This window comes from Sebastes fasciatus, chromosome 6 (assembly GCF_043250625.1).
Source record: "Sebastes fasciatus isolate fSebFas1 chromosome 6, fSebFas1.pri, whole genome shotgun sequence".
NCBI lineage: Eukaryota > Metazoa > Chordata > Actinopteri > Perciformes > Sebastidae > Sebastes > Sebastes fasciatus.
Window position 1 is genome coordinate 31,462,353 of NC_133800.1, and position 16,577 is coordinate 31,478,929.

The 16,577-nt window shown below is 43.5% G+C and overlaps 1 protein-coding gene across 4 annotated transcripts in view; it reads left to right on the top strand.

The window, feature by feature from the left end:
- Positions 1-16,577, top strand: part of LOC141769806 (ADP-ribosylation factor-like protein 15) — a 139,881-nt gene that overhangs the window by 43,445 nt on the left and 79,859 nt on the right. For all 4 annotated transcript variants that reach the window (XM_074639237.1, XM_074639235.1, XM_074639234.1 and 1 more), the window contains 2 exons: positions 11,478-11,622; positions 13,045-13,104. In XM_074639237.1, the coding sequence (XP_074495338.1) occupies positions 11,478-11,622; positions 13,045-13,104 (205 nt within the window). The remainder of the gene's footprint in view (positions 1-11,477; positions 11,623-13,044; positions 13,105-16,577) is intronic.

The window sequence follows — 16,577 nt, forward strand, 5'->3', positions numbered from 1 at the left end:
CAGTCTCCTTCTCTAAAAAGCATCACAACCCCAGTGAAAAAAAAAGAAAAAGACCCACTCGGGGTGGCAAAACCACCCAAGCCCCCTCTGCCTCCCTAACAATGGCTTGTGTCAGGGTTTCCTGTTAATCCTCTGTGATGAAGCTTGAGTGTTTTTGGGGTGAAGGGTTGGGGATGAGGGTGAGGTGGTGGTGCATAGAGGCTTGGGGGCGTGTTAGGCTGGTGTAGTTTGGGGGTGACACGGAGATACTGCGAGAGTTTAGAGGGTGAGGAGCAGAGGGGAAGACGGGATACATTATTGGTGGTGGTGGTGGTGGAGTGGAGGACAGACAGAGAGCCCCATGTATGCGGATTAGCGTCGCCCCCTCTTTCATGTCGGCGTTTTTTGGGTGGTAACCCGATCCCCGGGCCCTAGCACTAGTGAGCCCAGTGGGAAAGGCTTCCTGACAGATATCCCGTCCATTCTCAGCCCAAATGTTTTTCCAAGGCTGCTCCTCCGCCTTTGATCTGGCCTCCTCCTCAACCACGCAGGGTCACAAGCTACCATGTCAGGCCAGATAGGAGAAGGCCAACACTGGGAAGTGGAGCGGGAGGAGCGGGGGGGGGGAAGCAGGAGGGGGTCGCTCCAGTCTGTTGTTCAAAAATCTTGCCCCGTAGTCTAGACCTGTCTTGGTTGTCTCTTAAAAAGTGGACTTTACGCTCCAGACGGTCAGTTGGTCACATCACCTCCGTCAGTCAGATGAAACTCCACCTTGCACCTCCGCTCCTAAATAACAGGCGGCGCTCAGCTGTTTACAGTTTGTTTTTGGAAAACAGTGTTCACTGTGACGAAGCTGGTTCTTGTGGAAATGTTTTGGTGTTTCAGGCAGGCTCTGTCCCGTGTTTCAGATGTTCACATATGTTGCCAAACTTAAGAGCTCAGAAATAGGGGGGGATTTCTAAACCAAAGTGGTGGATCTGGGGGTTCTCCCCCAAAAAATTTGAGTTTCAGAGACTTTGTTTCCTGCATTCTGGTGACTTTTATAGAATTAAAATGCTGCAACAGCGTTGTCAAAGAAAGAATACAGAATAATTCCCCCCTCTGGCGTGAAGTTGTGTGAATCTCTGGCATAAACTAATAAACATCAGTTTTCATTCAGTCATTTTTTGTCCTGCTTGAGTATTTCTTTCTCTCCATTTCTCTCTCCGTCTCTCACTCACTAAAGGCCCTTTCAGACACAACGTGACAACGTGACGACGGCACCACAGCGCTCTGAAGCCCATTATTTTCCAATGGCTTGGGCTGCGTCAAGCAAAGCCCAACTTTGGGCGCTACACGTTGTGATGTGACGGCGGCGGGCGCAGCTCAAACCGAGTTGCGTCACGAGCAGCTCTCTTCTACCAGGGAAGGACATTTAGTGTAGCTGTATTGTCATTCGGGTGGAAAACAGTCGGGCTTATAGATGCTGTACAGTGCCAGAAACAGGTTGTGGTAATGAAATGAAAAAAGGTGTGAAAATATGACATAAATCAGGAGAAATACGGGAGAATTGTAACCCTGGGAGGGCAATGAAAAATGGGAGTCTCCCGGGAAAATCAGGAAGGTTGGCAAGTATGGATGTTATGGATCACTCAAGAGAGAAAGAGTTTGATGTACCAGGAATGCAATATTTTATATTTATCATATTGTATTTTGTTCATTTTGTTTCTTTTGTTGAAAATATTTTAAGTTTTTTTTTTATTTTAGAAGATCATGAATTCAATTACAGTAACTCAATCACCGCAATGCATTGCTTCTCCTTTTGCAATGCATTGGATGCAGTGTGTTTTGGCAGAAAGCTGGGGGGCGCTCTAACTTCACTCTATGGCTTCCTGTGTGTGCGTGTGTGTGTGTGTTCCAGCTTGTCTCCTTGTCCAGACACCTTAGCGTCAGGGCAATAGTGTTCGAGCTCTGAAACGAGGGCCAGACAGACAGAAGTGGGATGAATGAATTGGGTAGCGGGGGTGATCGGAGAGAGAGGGAGAGAGAGAGAGAGAGAAAGAGAGAGAGAGAGGGAGGATGTTGCTTCAGAATAAGGGGATGATATGCCTGCAAAACAGTGACAAGCAAATCAGCTTTAAAACAGGGCCTCCCCGTACACACACAGACACGCAGGCATAATGGGTTGTGGGTTGTTTTGTCGACTTAAGTAAGACACGGTCTGCTTCACCAGACGGGATGTTGAGCTGGTGTAGACAGGGTCATCTTATTATTGCTGTACGTCTGTCATTTCAGTCCAGTAGGTCTGTGTGATATCGCGTTTTAAGACGTTGAAGTCAACGGTAGACATATTCAACTGCATCGAAAACATTCCACACAACTGGATGTGCGTTGTCGAGGCGTGGAATGGGAGTGACGCGTATCCCCCAAATGTTCCAGTGTACACTTTCAGTGTATATGTGTGTGTGTGTGTGTAGGTGTCTGTGTTTGTACAGGGATCTATTTCTGATGCGGGGGTAATGAATGGCACCTGTTTAGTGTCCTTAGTTGGCCATCATTTTTGAAGTGCAGTAAATCTTGTATTTCATCACCCGCGGCCACAGTTCTAAGCGTATCACGGTCGGCGCTCGCTGCCAAATCCGCATTTTGTTTGCTTTATCTTGCAATTAAGGTTTTAAGAAAACCAGTCAATCATGCCTGTAGTGACAAGCATCGTGCCTCCGGTATCATCGCGCCTCGGGGGAGGAAGATGTGCTGCCACGAGAGGCGAGGTGGCGGCAGCGGCGGCGGTTAGAAGAAGGCTGATGGAGGAGGTGTTATCAAAACATCAGGAGGACTCGAGCAACCGCACGTCTCGGTCTGAAATATGTGTTGTGTTGTTATGAAGCAGAATAAAGACTGATGGGCGGCTAGATGAGGTGTGGCGGGGACCCGGGCCCGAAGCCGTCTGTGGTTGGCGCGGTAACAACTAAGCATGGGAAGAGTCCAGCGAGCAGCCTTGTGTGTCTAGCATGTCTCTCTCACCCCTTAACGAGAATGGCATGCAGTGCGCCCCACACACCCCCGTCCCTCACTGTACTGAGCCACACTGTGTCCCACCGTGCACCCCCCATCCAGCTTCAAAGCGGCAAATAACAACAACAACTGAAGGGGGGAGAAGATGAATGAGGATGAATGAATGTGCCCCTTCCATCCCCCCTTTTGCCCGTACACCCTCCCCTCCACCCCCCGCTCCCCTCTACCCTTCCTTCCAGCCCTGACGGACTGCCTTCCTGCATGCCCTTCTCGGCTCCCACCCTCCGCTCATCCCTGGGTTTGCAGGCCTGTGTTATGACTGTGGCCGGTGTGTATTACACACATATCTGTTAGCGCCGCTCCTCCGTCGGGACGCCCATATAAAGGACTGTCATTTTCAAAGGTCAGGAGTGAGCCATGCACACAAGTGTTGTCCCGACACTTGGTCTGGAAAAATAAAAACGGCCTGCTTGCCCGTCCGTGTCCCGTGTCTGTCTGTCTGTCTATGACTCCCAGAGGCAAGTGTCTCGGATGTCCTTTCCCTTTTCTCCTCCTCCTCTCTCATTTCCTTTGCGAGCTCCACTGTTGCTGGGAAATCAAGATGCCCAGCTTGTGTTAATTGGCAGCTGAAGGAGGAAGTCATGGTTTTGCCTTTTGGTGTGCCCCGGCTATTGGAAATGCCAGGAGGTAAATGTGATACTGCAGTTTTTAACGGGCATTATTACGCTCATTAACACCATCGCTGGGCCGAGCGCAAACGGTTCAGGCATATCAGTTGAAGTGTAACCTACCTTGCAAGAGGAAGTGTGCCGCGCCACAGGCGTGTTGAGCAAGGACACGACCCTCTGCGTTGGTTTTTATTGTAAGTGCACATGTTTGTGTGTCTGAGGCTTCTGCTAAACAAAGTGTACTTAAGAATTAGGCAGGCTGTGGGTAGCCTGCATAGCTACATCTTGGCAACAGATTTCCTTTAGCCAAAAGTTTCCACATAAACACCCACTTTTTTTTGCCAAAGTGCAAAATGTGGGAATGATGTAAGCCCAGTTCAGGTGACACTTACTACCTATAAACCACAGCACTGTAATGTAGGGCTGCAACTAACGATTATTTTCATTGTAGATTAATCTGTCGATTATTTTGCCGATTAATCGATTAGTTGTTTGGTCTATAAAATTAGGGATGCACGAAGCATAAAGTAGTAGTAAGATGGAGCTCAGAATTGGTTGACAGAAATGATTTGTGGCAACAACACAAGTGTTTATTTAACATGTCTCCATGACTTAATCCATATTTCTTTATTTCTTTGTGAATTTTCAGTACAAAGTAGTGCAAAACTAACATCGCTAATTCTTCCCGTCGTCCGCCATGTTTGTTTACTCTAAAGTCACGTTTGAATGCAAGAGATCTCCATTTTTGAGAGTCGGTACGTGTCCATAGGGGCGTTTTTTATTGCTTCACTTCCCAGTTTTGGACGGTTGATGGGCTGCCACTAGACACAAGGCACTCGGCACCTGATTGGACGAACGCTTTCCCTCGTGGGCTGCTGCTCCCAGCTTTCAAACCGGAACCAACACGGCGGCTCATTTGGAAACTTTCTCCTCTTAAATCAACGCAATGTGTTTCTGAAAACATTTTATGCGAGAAATAAGCCATGCAGTTGCGGAATCTGTCTTTATTTTGGATCGACAAGGCTTAGTTCAAAAGTTTCTCAGGAGTTTCCAGGGACGGCGAGACGCGACGGACACCCGTAATTTGCACAAAGTAGCCTAGACCTCAACTTTATGCAGCCAATGTGATCCCCCTTCTCTCGAATCGCGCCGCTAGGGAAGCGTGGAAAGGACGGAGGCTGTGGATGTGTACCATTAGTGTGTGTGTGTGTGTGTGTGTGTGTGTGTGTGTGTGTGTGTGTGTGCTGTGCTGTTTTGGCCAAATCGTTGCTCACCACACACTACAGGAACGAAACTGTTAAATTGAACATAACATGTCGTGATGTGTGGGCTCGCTCACATTTTCAACAACTGTTAAGATTTGTAAAACCTTTTAGTGTGGGCCAGCCTTAAGCAGAAAATCAAAGTGCACCTACATGCAGCATATCATACTTGCAGATTAGACAGTTCAAATCTAAGTACTCAGCAGGAATATTTGTAGGCTGCATGTATCCTTTGACGACCCCGATGTTTAGTAGCTATTTCACAACTGAAGCGGGGAGAAAACCACACCATAGAAACTGGAAGCTTGTTGGGGTACCTCAATTTGGAACATGCTGTCATGCCACTGCCCATTTTCCTATCCTGTGGTGTCTCGACAGTAGCCAGAGAGTACGAGAGTGAAACACGAACTAGTCTGCTGCGGTGGTGGCGGCTTCCCTCTAACCCACATTTATTACCTCTAAAAATACAAAGTGGTTTTCTAAAAAGAGCCTGGCTCCTGTTCTGTCCAACTACGTCAGGTGAATTTGCAACAGCACGGCTTCTGACTCATTGACAAAACAGTTTTTTCCTCTGAATATTTCAACTCCAACTGAACCCCTCAGTTTGTAGCGGCCTTCATCTTTTTTTCCGTTTATGTGCTGTTCAAACATCCACGGACATGTCATGTGTTAACAGTATGCAAATCAACAGACGGTCACTTGAGGTCAGCAGGCTCCATGGTGGTGTTGGTTAGGCTGCATGTGGTATGACTTTGAGCATTGTTTGAAGGAAAAGATTGGAGGAAAATGGAACTGCAGGAATTATTTTCCTTTCATACCAGGGATGTTCTTCTGAATATGAGCTCCCCCATCATTTACATGAAGCTAAATGCTATTAAAGGGCTTATTAATAATATTTTTATGTAGACAAATATTCTTTTAAAAATAATACGTTTGCACAGCCTTTAGAAATGTGCTGAATAAAAGTATGTTTTTTCCTGAAAAAATATGATTGTGAATTAATAATTAAACAAATATTGGCGGGTCCAAAATGAATGTTTTGTTTATCTCTATGGACGATATCTGACGTTTGGTTCCCTCTCCTAACAAGGCTTCTGAGCCAATAGTAAAACAACGTTGGTATCACGTGGTATCTGAGTCGTCAGTTTGCGTTGAAGAAATGGATAATTGGCTGAGATTGACAATAAGTGCCTGGCAACAACTTGTTGTGAAGTAAATGCCTGTGATTGGCTAAAGTCTAGATTTTTTAAAGCCTGAAAACAGAGCCATGAGGAGGTGCAGAAGTCTAGTTTTCTCTCAGAACACACTTGAATTACAATAATTACAATATGCTGCAAGGTTATTATGGAATTTTTTGCCCAATGATGCCAAAAATCTTCTGCCTACTGCAGGTTTAAGTTCAGCGTCTGTAGAGTTAAGGAGCTGCCCTGACCTATCCTCCTTACACAAGTACTGGTAGACCAGCAGTAGAGCCTTCAGCTTCTGTTCTTGTGTGCTTGAGCTCTGGTCGGCTGCCAGGAGGCCCAGTTATGTCACCCATTAAATGTCTGGACGTCTTTTTCAAACTGGAGGCCTTGGGGGGGGGGGGGGGGGGGGGGGGGGGGGCGGGCTGTTTTTTCCTTCTTTCGGTCATGCATCTTGAAAGGAGACGTTCATCTGGAAAAAAAAAAAAGGCCCGGCTATGTCTTCAGCGATATTTATATCAGCAGTGTTTCTCATTTACATAAAGCCTAGCTAATCAGCTTTCACAACAACAGTGAGGTAATGTCTCGGCAGGTCTTTCAGTGAAGCACAATTAAAACATGTCCAATCCTATAAGAGGCAGCCGATCAATAAAGTCTAGGAATGGCAGACTTTTTATGGAGAGTGTTTTGGCTAGGGGCTGTAAGGTTTTATTTTCTTAAAGATTGCCCTCTTTTTAATGAGCCGATAGCCTTGTACTAGCAGTTAAATAGTAGCCTTAATAAACAAGGAAGTAAAGCTGATAAGCCTCCTCAGGCACATGCTTTTCTATGTGACTGTACATGTGAGGATATTTTTATCACTTCCCGCTTTGTCTGAACGTACTGTAAATCACTCAAACAACATTTAGGGAAACTGTTGACTGTGTATGTTGAATGTTGAATTCAATTTCCAGTTTTAATCTCAGCTGTTCTGTCTGGATGCCTCAGAGATTTATGGAGGTAGTCATCGCAGGACGGTCTCATTTGAGCTCTGAGTCTCGGTGACACAGCACACACTGACTCTCAGATCATCGAGCTTGTGGTTGACAGGAGGAGGGGCATGGCTCGAGGTAAGCAAAGGCCTTTGGACATATTTATTTTTCTCCTGTGAGCCTTTTGACCATGCTCTCCTCGTCAATCTTGTGCTGTCACGGAGGGCCAGAGGTGGGAGCTCCCATCCCTCTCTGTCTCACAGGGGCCACTGTGTACACAGGGACCCCGGGGTCAGTCAGGCCCTCCTTTGGTAGCTGCTTTGAAATCTGCACTGTACGTGTAGGGAGAGGTGGTGATGGTGGGAGTTGACCTGTTAGTCTGCTCCCACATAGCCAGGTTTCCATTCACATATTTGTATGCGCACTTTGAAGTATCGCATTAGAAAAGCTGTATGGAAATGGCAGAAAATGTTTTATTAGGGCCGTCTATTGATTAAAATATTTAATCGAGATTAATCACACATTTTTTTGTGTTCAAAGTGTACCTTAAAGGGAGATTTGTCAAGTATTTAATACTCTTATCATATTAGGAGTGGGCAAATATGCTGCTTTTTGCAAACATATGTATATATTTATAATTAGAAATCAATTAACAACACAAAACAATGACAGATATTGTCCAGAAACCCTCACAGGTACTGCATTTAGCATTAAAAAAAATGCTCAAATCATAACTTGGCAAACTGCAGCCCAACAGGCAACAACAGCTGTCAGTGTGTCAGTGTGCTGACTTGACTATAACTTACCCCAAACTGCATGTGATTATCATAAAGTGGGCATGTCTGTAAAGGGGAGACTCGTGGGTACCCATAGAACCCATTTACATTCACATATCTTGAGGTCAGAGGTCAAGGGACCCCTTTGAAAATGGCCATGCCAGTTTTTCCTCGCCAAAATGAATTGCAAGTTTGAAGCGTTATTTAGACTCCTTCTCGACAAGCTAGTATGACATGATTAGTACCAATGGATTCCTTAGGTTTTCTAGATTCATATCTTCAAACTAGCTTTAAAACTGAGCCCGCTTCAACCTCCGAAAAATCAATTGCGTTAATGCGTTAAAGAAATGAATGGCGTTAAAAGGACTTTGCGTTAACGTATTATTATGCCTTTGTCGAAAAAGAATTGATGCGCTGAATGTGATATGGAAACGCATTTGCTGAATAAATTCCCAGGCAGCGAACATTTAACTTGCATGACTGATCAACTGTTTCCGCTGTTGGCGTCTTCGGGTATTCCCATAGCGCGCAAATGCTTGTCTTGGTCTCCGGACAACAGGAAACATGACCAATACTAGCTGACATGAAAAAGCAATTAAAACTTGCCCAATTGAAACAAATTCCTGAAGACCTCTCTACATTTTTCTCACATACATGGGTTAGATCAGGGTTAGATCAGGGTTAGATCAGGGTTAGATCAGGGTTAGATGGCCAAGGCGACTTGTGTTGTTTGCAACCTTTACTTCTTCTACTGGTGGATTACAGCCTCATGTAGCCTACAGCGCCAACTTCTGACCAAACTACGCTGTAGCAGAGTTAAGTCGTTCCAAACCAGTTGATGGAAACGCAGCTTCTTTTTTGGGGAAATTTCAAAAATGTGCCTAAAATTTGCTTGACAATTGAATGGAAGTAGTAACCTTCTTTGTGGTCTTCTTTGACGTGTACACTTGGTCTAATGCTAATTCTATGAGGGGGGAAATAAATAACAATCCTCTAACTCATGACATCTTCATAGCTACTCCAGTTGTTCCATCTCAACCCGTTGCTTCCTCTGAGAGATCAACTGTCAGCTCAGGGGATTGACAGCTGAAGGGCAGATGCAGAAATCTTTACATGTAGCCTCAGGGAAGGTAGGTGGCGGGGGGGGGGGTAGAGGCGGCGAGGGGAGACGAGAGCAAGGAACAGAATAGAATGACCTCATCCGACCAAGTTTTTACACGTGTTCCCCCATCTGACGCGCGCGTGTTTCTAATCTTACCGTTTTTCTGGAAGAGGAGAATGTTTCCTGTTTGAGCAGACTGGCGGGTTCACCTAGGAGTCGGGGGGGTCGGGTTGCTCAGCCGACGTCTGGTTCTGTTGAAGCAGATTCCCCACATCTCCATCAAACGGCAGCTCTGTTTTGGCACGGCTCTGAAAACTGACCTTGGTGGTCACTGATGTCTGGGGGCATCCGGAAGAACTGAGGCTGCAGCGCTGTTTTGCTGCTCGCTTGTTCCCCTCCAATTTGAAAGAAGCAATGGTTGTATCTTGTAGCAATCACTGTCAGTAAAAGAGGAAAAGACTTCTTCATTTTGTGTCATTAACCCTGTGAACTCTGCAATAGAAATGGTCCCCCAGTGCCTACATTGGTATTTCAGCTTACTGTGATGTCATTTCTTGGAGTATCTTCAAATGCTTCATATCTCTAAAATCTGTATAACCTACGCTAAAAGGTTATATAAGTTAATAAACCATAATAATTGCTAAAAGTATTGAAATTGTGTCATTAATTAAAAAAAAAAAAAATCAAAATCTGACATGTTTTATCTTAAAATATTACTAAATAAGCACACAAAACATATTGATCCGAAAGATTTCTCAATGTAGGAACATGAACAAAACATTTCTTAACACTCCATAGGGTATTTGAACTATGCACATTTTTTTTTGTTTTGGATATATGCTCTTTTTAATGAGCAGATCGAGTGCACGTTACGTAACGTAATGACGTTATCATGAGCCTACAACATGATGATGTGAAAACCTTAGCTTTCCACTGCAAAAAGAATGAATGTTCTAGCTATTACAGTTTTTATTTTACATCGATTTAAACAGGATCATGCAAACAACAATCTCCCGCAGCCTTTACGGGGCAATACTCTGGCGCCACCGGCGAATTACAGTTGTTCCATTTTAGAATAAAAATATATATAAACATAGAGAAGTTATAAGAATAGAGATGAAATGTAAATATGTGTGCATTATCAAACATAAATGCAAATATAAAATGAACTATCAAAGAAATCACATAAACTTCAGTATAGGGGACATCAGATACTGCAAACCATTTCCTTTTTTTAATGAATACATTTTTACAATTTAACATTTTTAATTGATAAAAAAAATGATTTGAAGTTCCATGTTCTGTCGTCTATTATTCCCTTACTTTTCCAGATGTTTTAGATTGTTGCCGTGGTATCGTTTCAGTATCGGTATCGAGATATTTAGGCAGGGTATCGTATCAAAGTCAGAATTTGGGTATCGTGACAACACTAATTTAAGCAGGTTGGTTTTTAAAGGGTTAATCTGAGCAAGCAGCAGTTAAAACCAAATGTTGAAGAGGAATTCTTGACGTCTCGTACTGAACCTCAGTCTTGAACATTTGCCAAAGATACTTGAATATTTGTTTATCCTCTCATTTGTTTATATCTGCTTCTCCCCACCGAGGTAGGAGCTTTAATAGCATGCCCGAGCACACCTGGAGAATGTGCGCACAGATGTGCAGCGGTTCGTGTACACTTGCGTGCGTGTGTTTTCCTTCCTGTCAGAGTCTTTGATTGAACAGAGTAGCAGTGTGTTGAACAGGGTCGTCCCCTGACAAGAGCAGTGAGCGATCTCGTGTTGATGTTCTTCCACCTGAAACGTGATATAGTAGATGGGAGAGAGTGTGTGTGTTGTGTGTGTGTGTGTGTGTGTGTGTGTGTGTGTGTGTGTCTGCCCTGCCTTGTCCAGACTGGTTCCCGTCTTGCTAATAAAAGAGATCTCTTTTTAGTTTTGGATACTGATCTCTCCGCACAAGTTTAAAGATCTCATTCACGGTTCACACTGCATTTGCCCCTTAATGTCTCACAGCAGGCCCTCAGTCCCAGGCCGTGATTCATGGAGTGACAGGTCTGCCTCTGGTCGCCACAAGGGCCCAGTTAGACGGCGTCCACACACTGCAGACAAAAACATGTTGCTTACATGCACGCTCCTATACCCTTTCACGTATTCTTTCATGCAGACTTTTACTCTATATGACATGAATACATTCAATCATAAAAGTGAAACATGTTGTGGTTTTATTCTTTGTCATTGCTCCGTCCTTTTTTTAATGCTTCCTCGTGAAATAAGGTTTACTCCTCTTCCATCAACTGAGAATCTGGAAGTGTTTCACACAGCAGACCTGACACTGCAGCGTGGTCTCCTGCTCCATCATGTGAAGACAGCTGTAATGCACATGAGTCTTTTTGCAACGCTGGAGAGACACAAGAGTTTGTTCCAAGAATACTTTTAGGGTAGAACTTGTTGTGGTTCCAGGATCGTAATCTCTATCCCATCTGCACCTGGCGCATTCGGGCTGTTTTCCAATTAATTCATTGTTTTTGTTTGTTTTGTTTTGTAGTGTTTCCGGGCACTGTGCTGTAAAGGACCCCCGCCGCCAAGACCAGAGTATGATGTGGTGTGCATCGGCCTGACAAGTGCTGGAAAGACCAGCCTGCTCTCGCGCCTCTGCAGTGAGAGCAGCGACGGCATCGGTCCCACGACAGGTATGTGGACGTATGGATTGGTCGTTTTTCAGAGTTCAAAATGTGCGTACTCAAATAGAAGCATGCACTCTCTCCACACCCATCTTCCTTTCCTTCACATGTGTTCTTGAAAGCTTTCCAAGCTTCTGAAGTGCTTTCAGGTTTCAAGAACATGCTGTCCTCCGGATTCGAATCACAGAGAGATAATACTATCCAGGTATTACAGCTCTCCAATAGGGGGAAGCATGTCTTCAGTATGTCTTTCCCAAAGTCCCAGCGCTCATGCCAGAAACGCTCTGCTGTATCTCACCAGCCAATACTCAGCCTCTTTCTTCTAGTCAAGTGGGAGGCTGGTGTTAAGTATGTCCAGAAGAGGAGGCTTTAGGGTTAGTACATCATCCTCTTGGTAGTCGTCGCTCTGCTTTCCATATACACAATGCAATCCCTCAAGGACACTGACATTCCTTTTTCCTCCCCTGGCTTTGTCAGCAGTCAGCTTTGAGCTGTTGCAGAAGTCCCATTTTAGATTTAGTCATTGTGCACTTTGGCCAGTAGGAGCTAAATATAAAGTAATTCCCACATGTGCTACCTGTAACCGTTAGCGTGCCTCCGTGGCAGGGGGGTTGGTTCAAGGGAGCCGACACCTGTCTGCCGCTGAGTCGGCCCTAATAGATCAAATCTGTTGATTACTCACCTTAGCAGAGAATTATTTTAGCCCTCTTCTCTGAAATGAGATTTAACTGTCAGCACTGTCTGCGTCTGCCAACATCTACAGAGGGAAGATCACGATGAACAATGAGGGGAAAAGTCTCCTGCGGTTCCCCCCACTTCTTACTTCATGGTTTTGCGCTGTCGTAATGTGCTTAGAAACCACATTTAGCAGTTAATTCAGATGTTTAGAGAATCATAATCGGTTGTCTGTCCCATCTCTCCTCCTGTTTGTGAACGTTTCCAGGAAATGAATTCCCACCAAGACAATTTAGCATAATTTGAGCTGCATTAAATCAGTGGGTTCCTTTACTATTTCCCACCGCTCGCAGCCGCAGAAACCGACCATGTAATACGTGGTAGCACTTTAGACATTAGCTCAATCCTCCTCTAACTCCAACGTAGAACAAAACACTTTTCTGTTTAGCTTCTCTTGTTTTTCTGTTTTGCTAACCCGGACCACACAAAGTGTTTCGTTTTTACAACACAAATATGTTGTCAGTCCTCTGTGTGTTCACCAGCTGGTGGTTTGGAAAAGGTACACCAGATATCCTGGGGGGGAGCTAAATGATAAAGTCAGATTTCTTTTAGCTATTTTCTCGCTATTGAAAAGCAATCAAGCCAACATTCCTAAAATATGATCCTCATCGCTCCTAACATGTGCCGTCCACACAAATACAAACACTATTTCTATATGTCATCACAATGATTGATTTTTCATTTTTCCCCCCTCAGGTTTCAGCATCAAAGCAGTGCCATTTCCAAATGCTATCTTGAATGTAAAAGAACTTGGAGGTAAGAAACACATGCCCAGACTTAGCTTGTAAAGCTTTCACAATGAAACCCGCCGTGTGAGTCTGTGTTCGGTAAAATATGATGACCTGGTGACGACATTTTCTTGTGGTCCAACCTAGACGTTATCAGCCCCACACTAACAAACTAACTAAAACTGCACTAGCGATGGGACGAAATAGGATTACATCGCAGATCACGATAAAAAACACTCACAATAAGTTGATCATGGTGAATTTCCATTATCAGGATAATCGTGAATAATCTCACGGGTGACTTGAAAAAGCCGTCTAACTCGCTATCATGGAAGAGAAGTGAAAAATAGAGCCTGATTGTAAAAAATACAGGAATTATTTAAGAAAGAACATTTTTTATTTATCATTTATTTATGCAGGGGGGGCCTTATGATTTATGATTATTTGTTTTTGATTTGATTAAATGTTTCTTTCTTAACAAAATATGCAATTTTAAGAGTTTTAAGCAACTAATATTGGATAATATAATATTATTTTGGCTTTGACATGAAATGTTCATATCGTCCCATGCCTAAACTGCACAAAAAAAACACACTGCAACATAACAACAACCACCATTTTAAATCTACAATGGAATAATTATTTGAAAGCAGTTACAAGTAAAGAATACCGAGTTGCTGTTTCTTCGCAACTTAACATATTAGTGTATATAAAAGACATTTATTTTATTTTACATAATGTAATCAAATCCATATTAAATGTTTAATTGTATGTAAATGTCCTTTTATAATGTGTTTGTTTTGCACTTTGTCTCGATGCTTTTGATGTTTATGTAAAGTGCTTTGAATTGCATTGTTGCTGAAATGTGCTATATAAATGAACTCGCCTCGCCTACAGTGTGTAGGATCTGGCGGCATCTAGTGGTGCGGTTGCAGATTGCAACCGACTGTGTACCCCTCCGCTCATTCCTCCTTTTCGGTACGGTACCTAAGGTAATGTGAGCCAGCGAGTGCAAAACCGTGGTAACGCCGTTCGTCTCGCTCAGAGGCCATCCTTACCATAATGACACTACTTTAGGAGCGACGGAAGTCAGACGGCGGCAGTCAGACGGCGGCTTACCTCAGTTACCTCAATTTCACAAATATGGCAGAGCAACACAGTGGACTCCATGAAGAGGACTCGCTCCATATATAGATATGAAGGGCTCATTCTAAGCTAAGGAAAGCACAACGATTCTTAGTTTCAGATCATTATACACTAATGAAGAAACATAGTTATGAATATTATATTCCATTTCTGCTAATAGATCCCTTATTTCAACAGTTTTATTATTTTATTTCTGCACACATTAAACTTTCAGTACCTCTTAAGGTGAAGTAGCAAACGCCATGTATGTTTTGTTACTACCAAACCGTCACACCGTCTTGTTTTTCTCAGTGTGAGCGAGGGTGTTTTGATCCTCTATTAGTAAACCAACTGCTTTGCTCCAAATAACAAATCTAATTTACACAATGCTGATGTGTATATGTGCAGATTTTCCATCTTAAAAACATGTTTTTTTTTCATTTCAACCTGTTCTGATATCATTTAATCTCTCAACATGAACTGTTTACACAAATAACTCTGTATACATTAAGGATGCAGAACCATGTTTGTTTTTCACCCCCCGGTAGCATCACACCTTTCTGTCACAGACGTCAGACCCGTTAAGTGTTTTTTTGCAGTGGCCGTACAATCTGCACTCTGTTTTTCCTGGAAATGTACAGCATTCGAGGAAGCCGTTTAATAAGCACAGATGAGGGATCTTGAGGTGGAGATACGTAAACAGAACAAATGCAACGGGAGGCTTCCAGTCCTTAAAGGGAGTCTTAAAAGAGGGATAAATCAGTGCCGTCCCTTCTCCTACAAGCAACTTAGTGACACAAGAAAAACGTATTGTGTTGTTGGGAGTTAAAATAATTTATGTTGTTTTCGGCGCACTATAGACACATGACAGGTGCAGTGCATGTTTTGAAGGCTAGCCTCCTGAAAAGATGAAAAACATACACGCACAGACACTCACACTCACACTCACACACACACACACACACACACACACACACACACACACACACACACACACAAAGAGGCACCGGGGGACCACCAACGAGGGTGCTACCAAATTTGGACAGAGCGCATTAGGGGGTTTTCAAAAGAGGTTTTTCTGGATTGGTTCAAAGCCAGTCTGGTGGGACATTATTGTGGTTGGAAAAACACTGGTCCCACGGATGACACGTCTGATTTAGATAAGTTAGTATACGCTGCCACCACAGCAAAGGATGACGAAATCTGTTCTCTTTTTCTCTTTTTCTCTTTGCCCCCCCTGCTTGGACTCTTTTCTTGTAAATAAAAACAAGCACATGATGTTTTGACGCCTCTACTGGCTACTTTTTATTTGGAGCACAGTATCGGAATCGGGTTTCTGCCCGAGGTGTAATGTTTGGCTGAATGAAGGCGTGCTCTTGTTCCAAATGTACATGACGTAAATGTGGAGTCGGGAGAGTTGGTGCTCTTGCATAATGTTCCGACAGTCAGTTTTCACAATGAGCCTTTTAGATCCGTTTCTGATTAAAGCATTTCCTTTCCACGCCGTTACTTACTCAACTCTTCCCATTTCTGTCAGTATTCTTTCTTCCTGCCCTTCCCCTATGGCTTTAGAACAAGCAAACATGCCTGGTTTGGTTGGATGTTATTTTGCACTGCATCAGTGATGCAGAAAAATGATACAAGATGTGACGCACAGACGTCAGTATTACTGACTTGTTTTACACAATACCTTTGTGGCTTGTTCTCTTCACTCAGCCTTGACTAAAGCAAGGGAAGAAGCGCTTGTTGTATTTCCTTCCTCTCCCACCGGAAAGCCCATTGAATGTCAATGAGGTATTCTCCCTTTACAGTAAGAAATGTAAAGCGAGGCTTGCTCATGCAGGTGACCTTAAGTGCCGGAGGTCGGAAAGACCATTTAAGGCACACAACGCTTATAAATTAACTATTTGCCAGTATTTTCTCCTTTTGGTGGAGCAGTTAAAAACACATGAAATCCTTCCTCACAAAAGCCCTTTGCACTTTTTATGTGTTACTTATTAGGGCTGTCAATCGATTAAAATATTGAATCGCACATTTTTTATCTGTTCAAAATGTACCTTTAAGGGAGATTTGTCAAGTATTTAATACTCTTATCAACATGGGAGTGGTCAAATATGCTGCTTTATGCAAATGTATGTATATATTTATTATTATAAATCAATTAACAACACAAAACAATGACAAATATTGTCCAAAACTGCCCCTGCATGTGATTATCATAAAGTGGGCATGTCTGTAATGGGAAGACTTGTGGGTACCCATAGAACCCATTTTCATTCACATATCTTGAGGTCAGAGGTCAAGGTATCTTTTGGAGCCAGTTTTTCCTCACCAAAATGTAGTGTATGTTTGGCGTGTAATTTAGCTTCCTTGCTC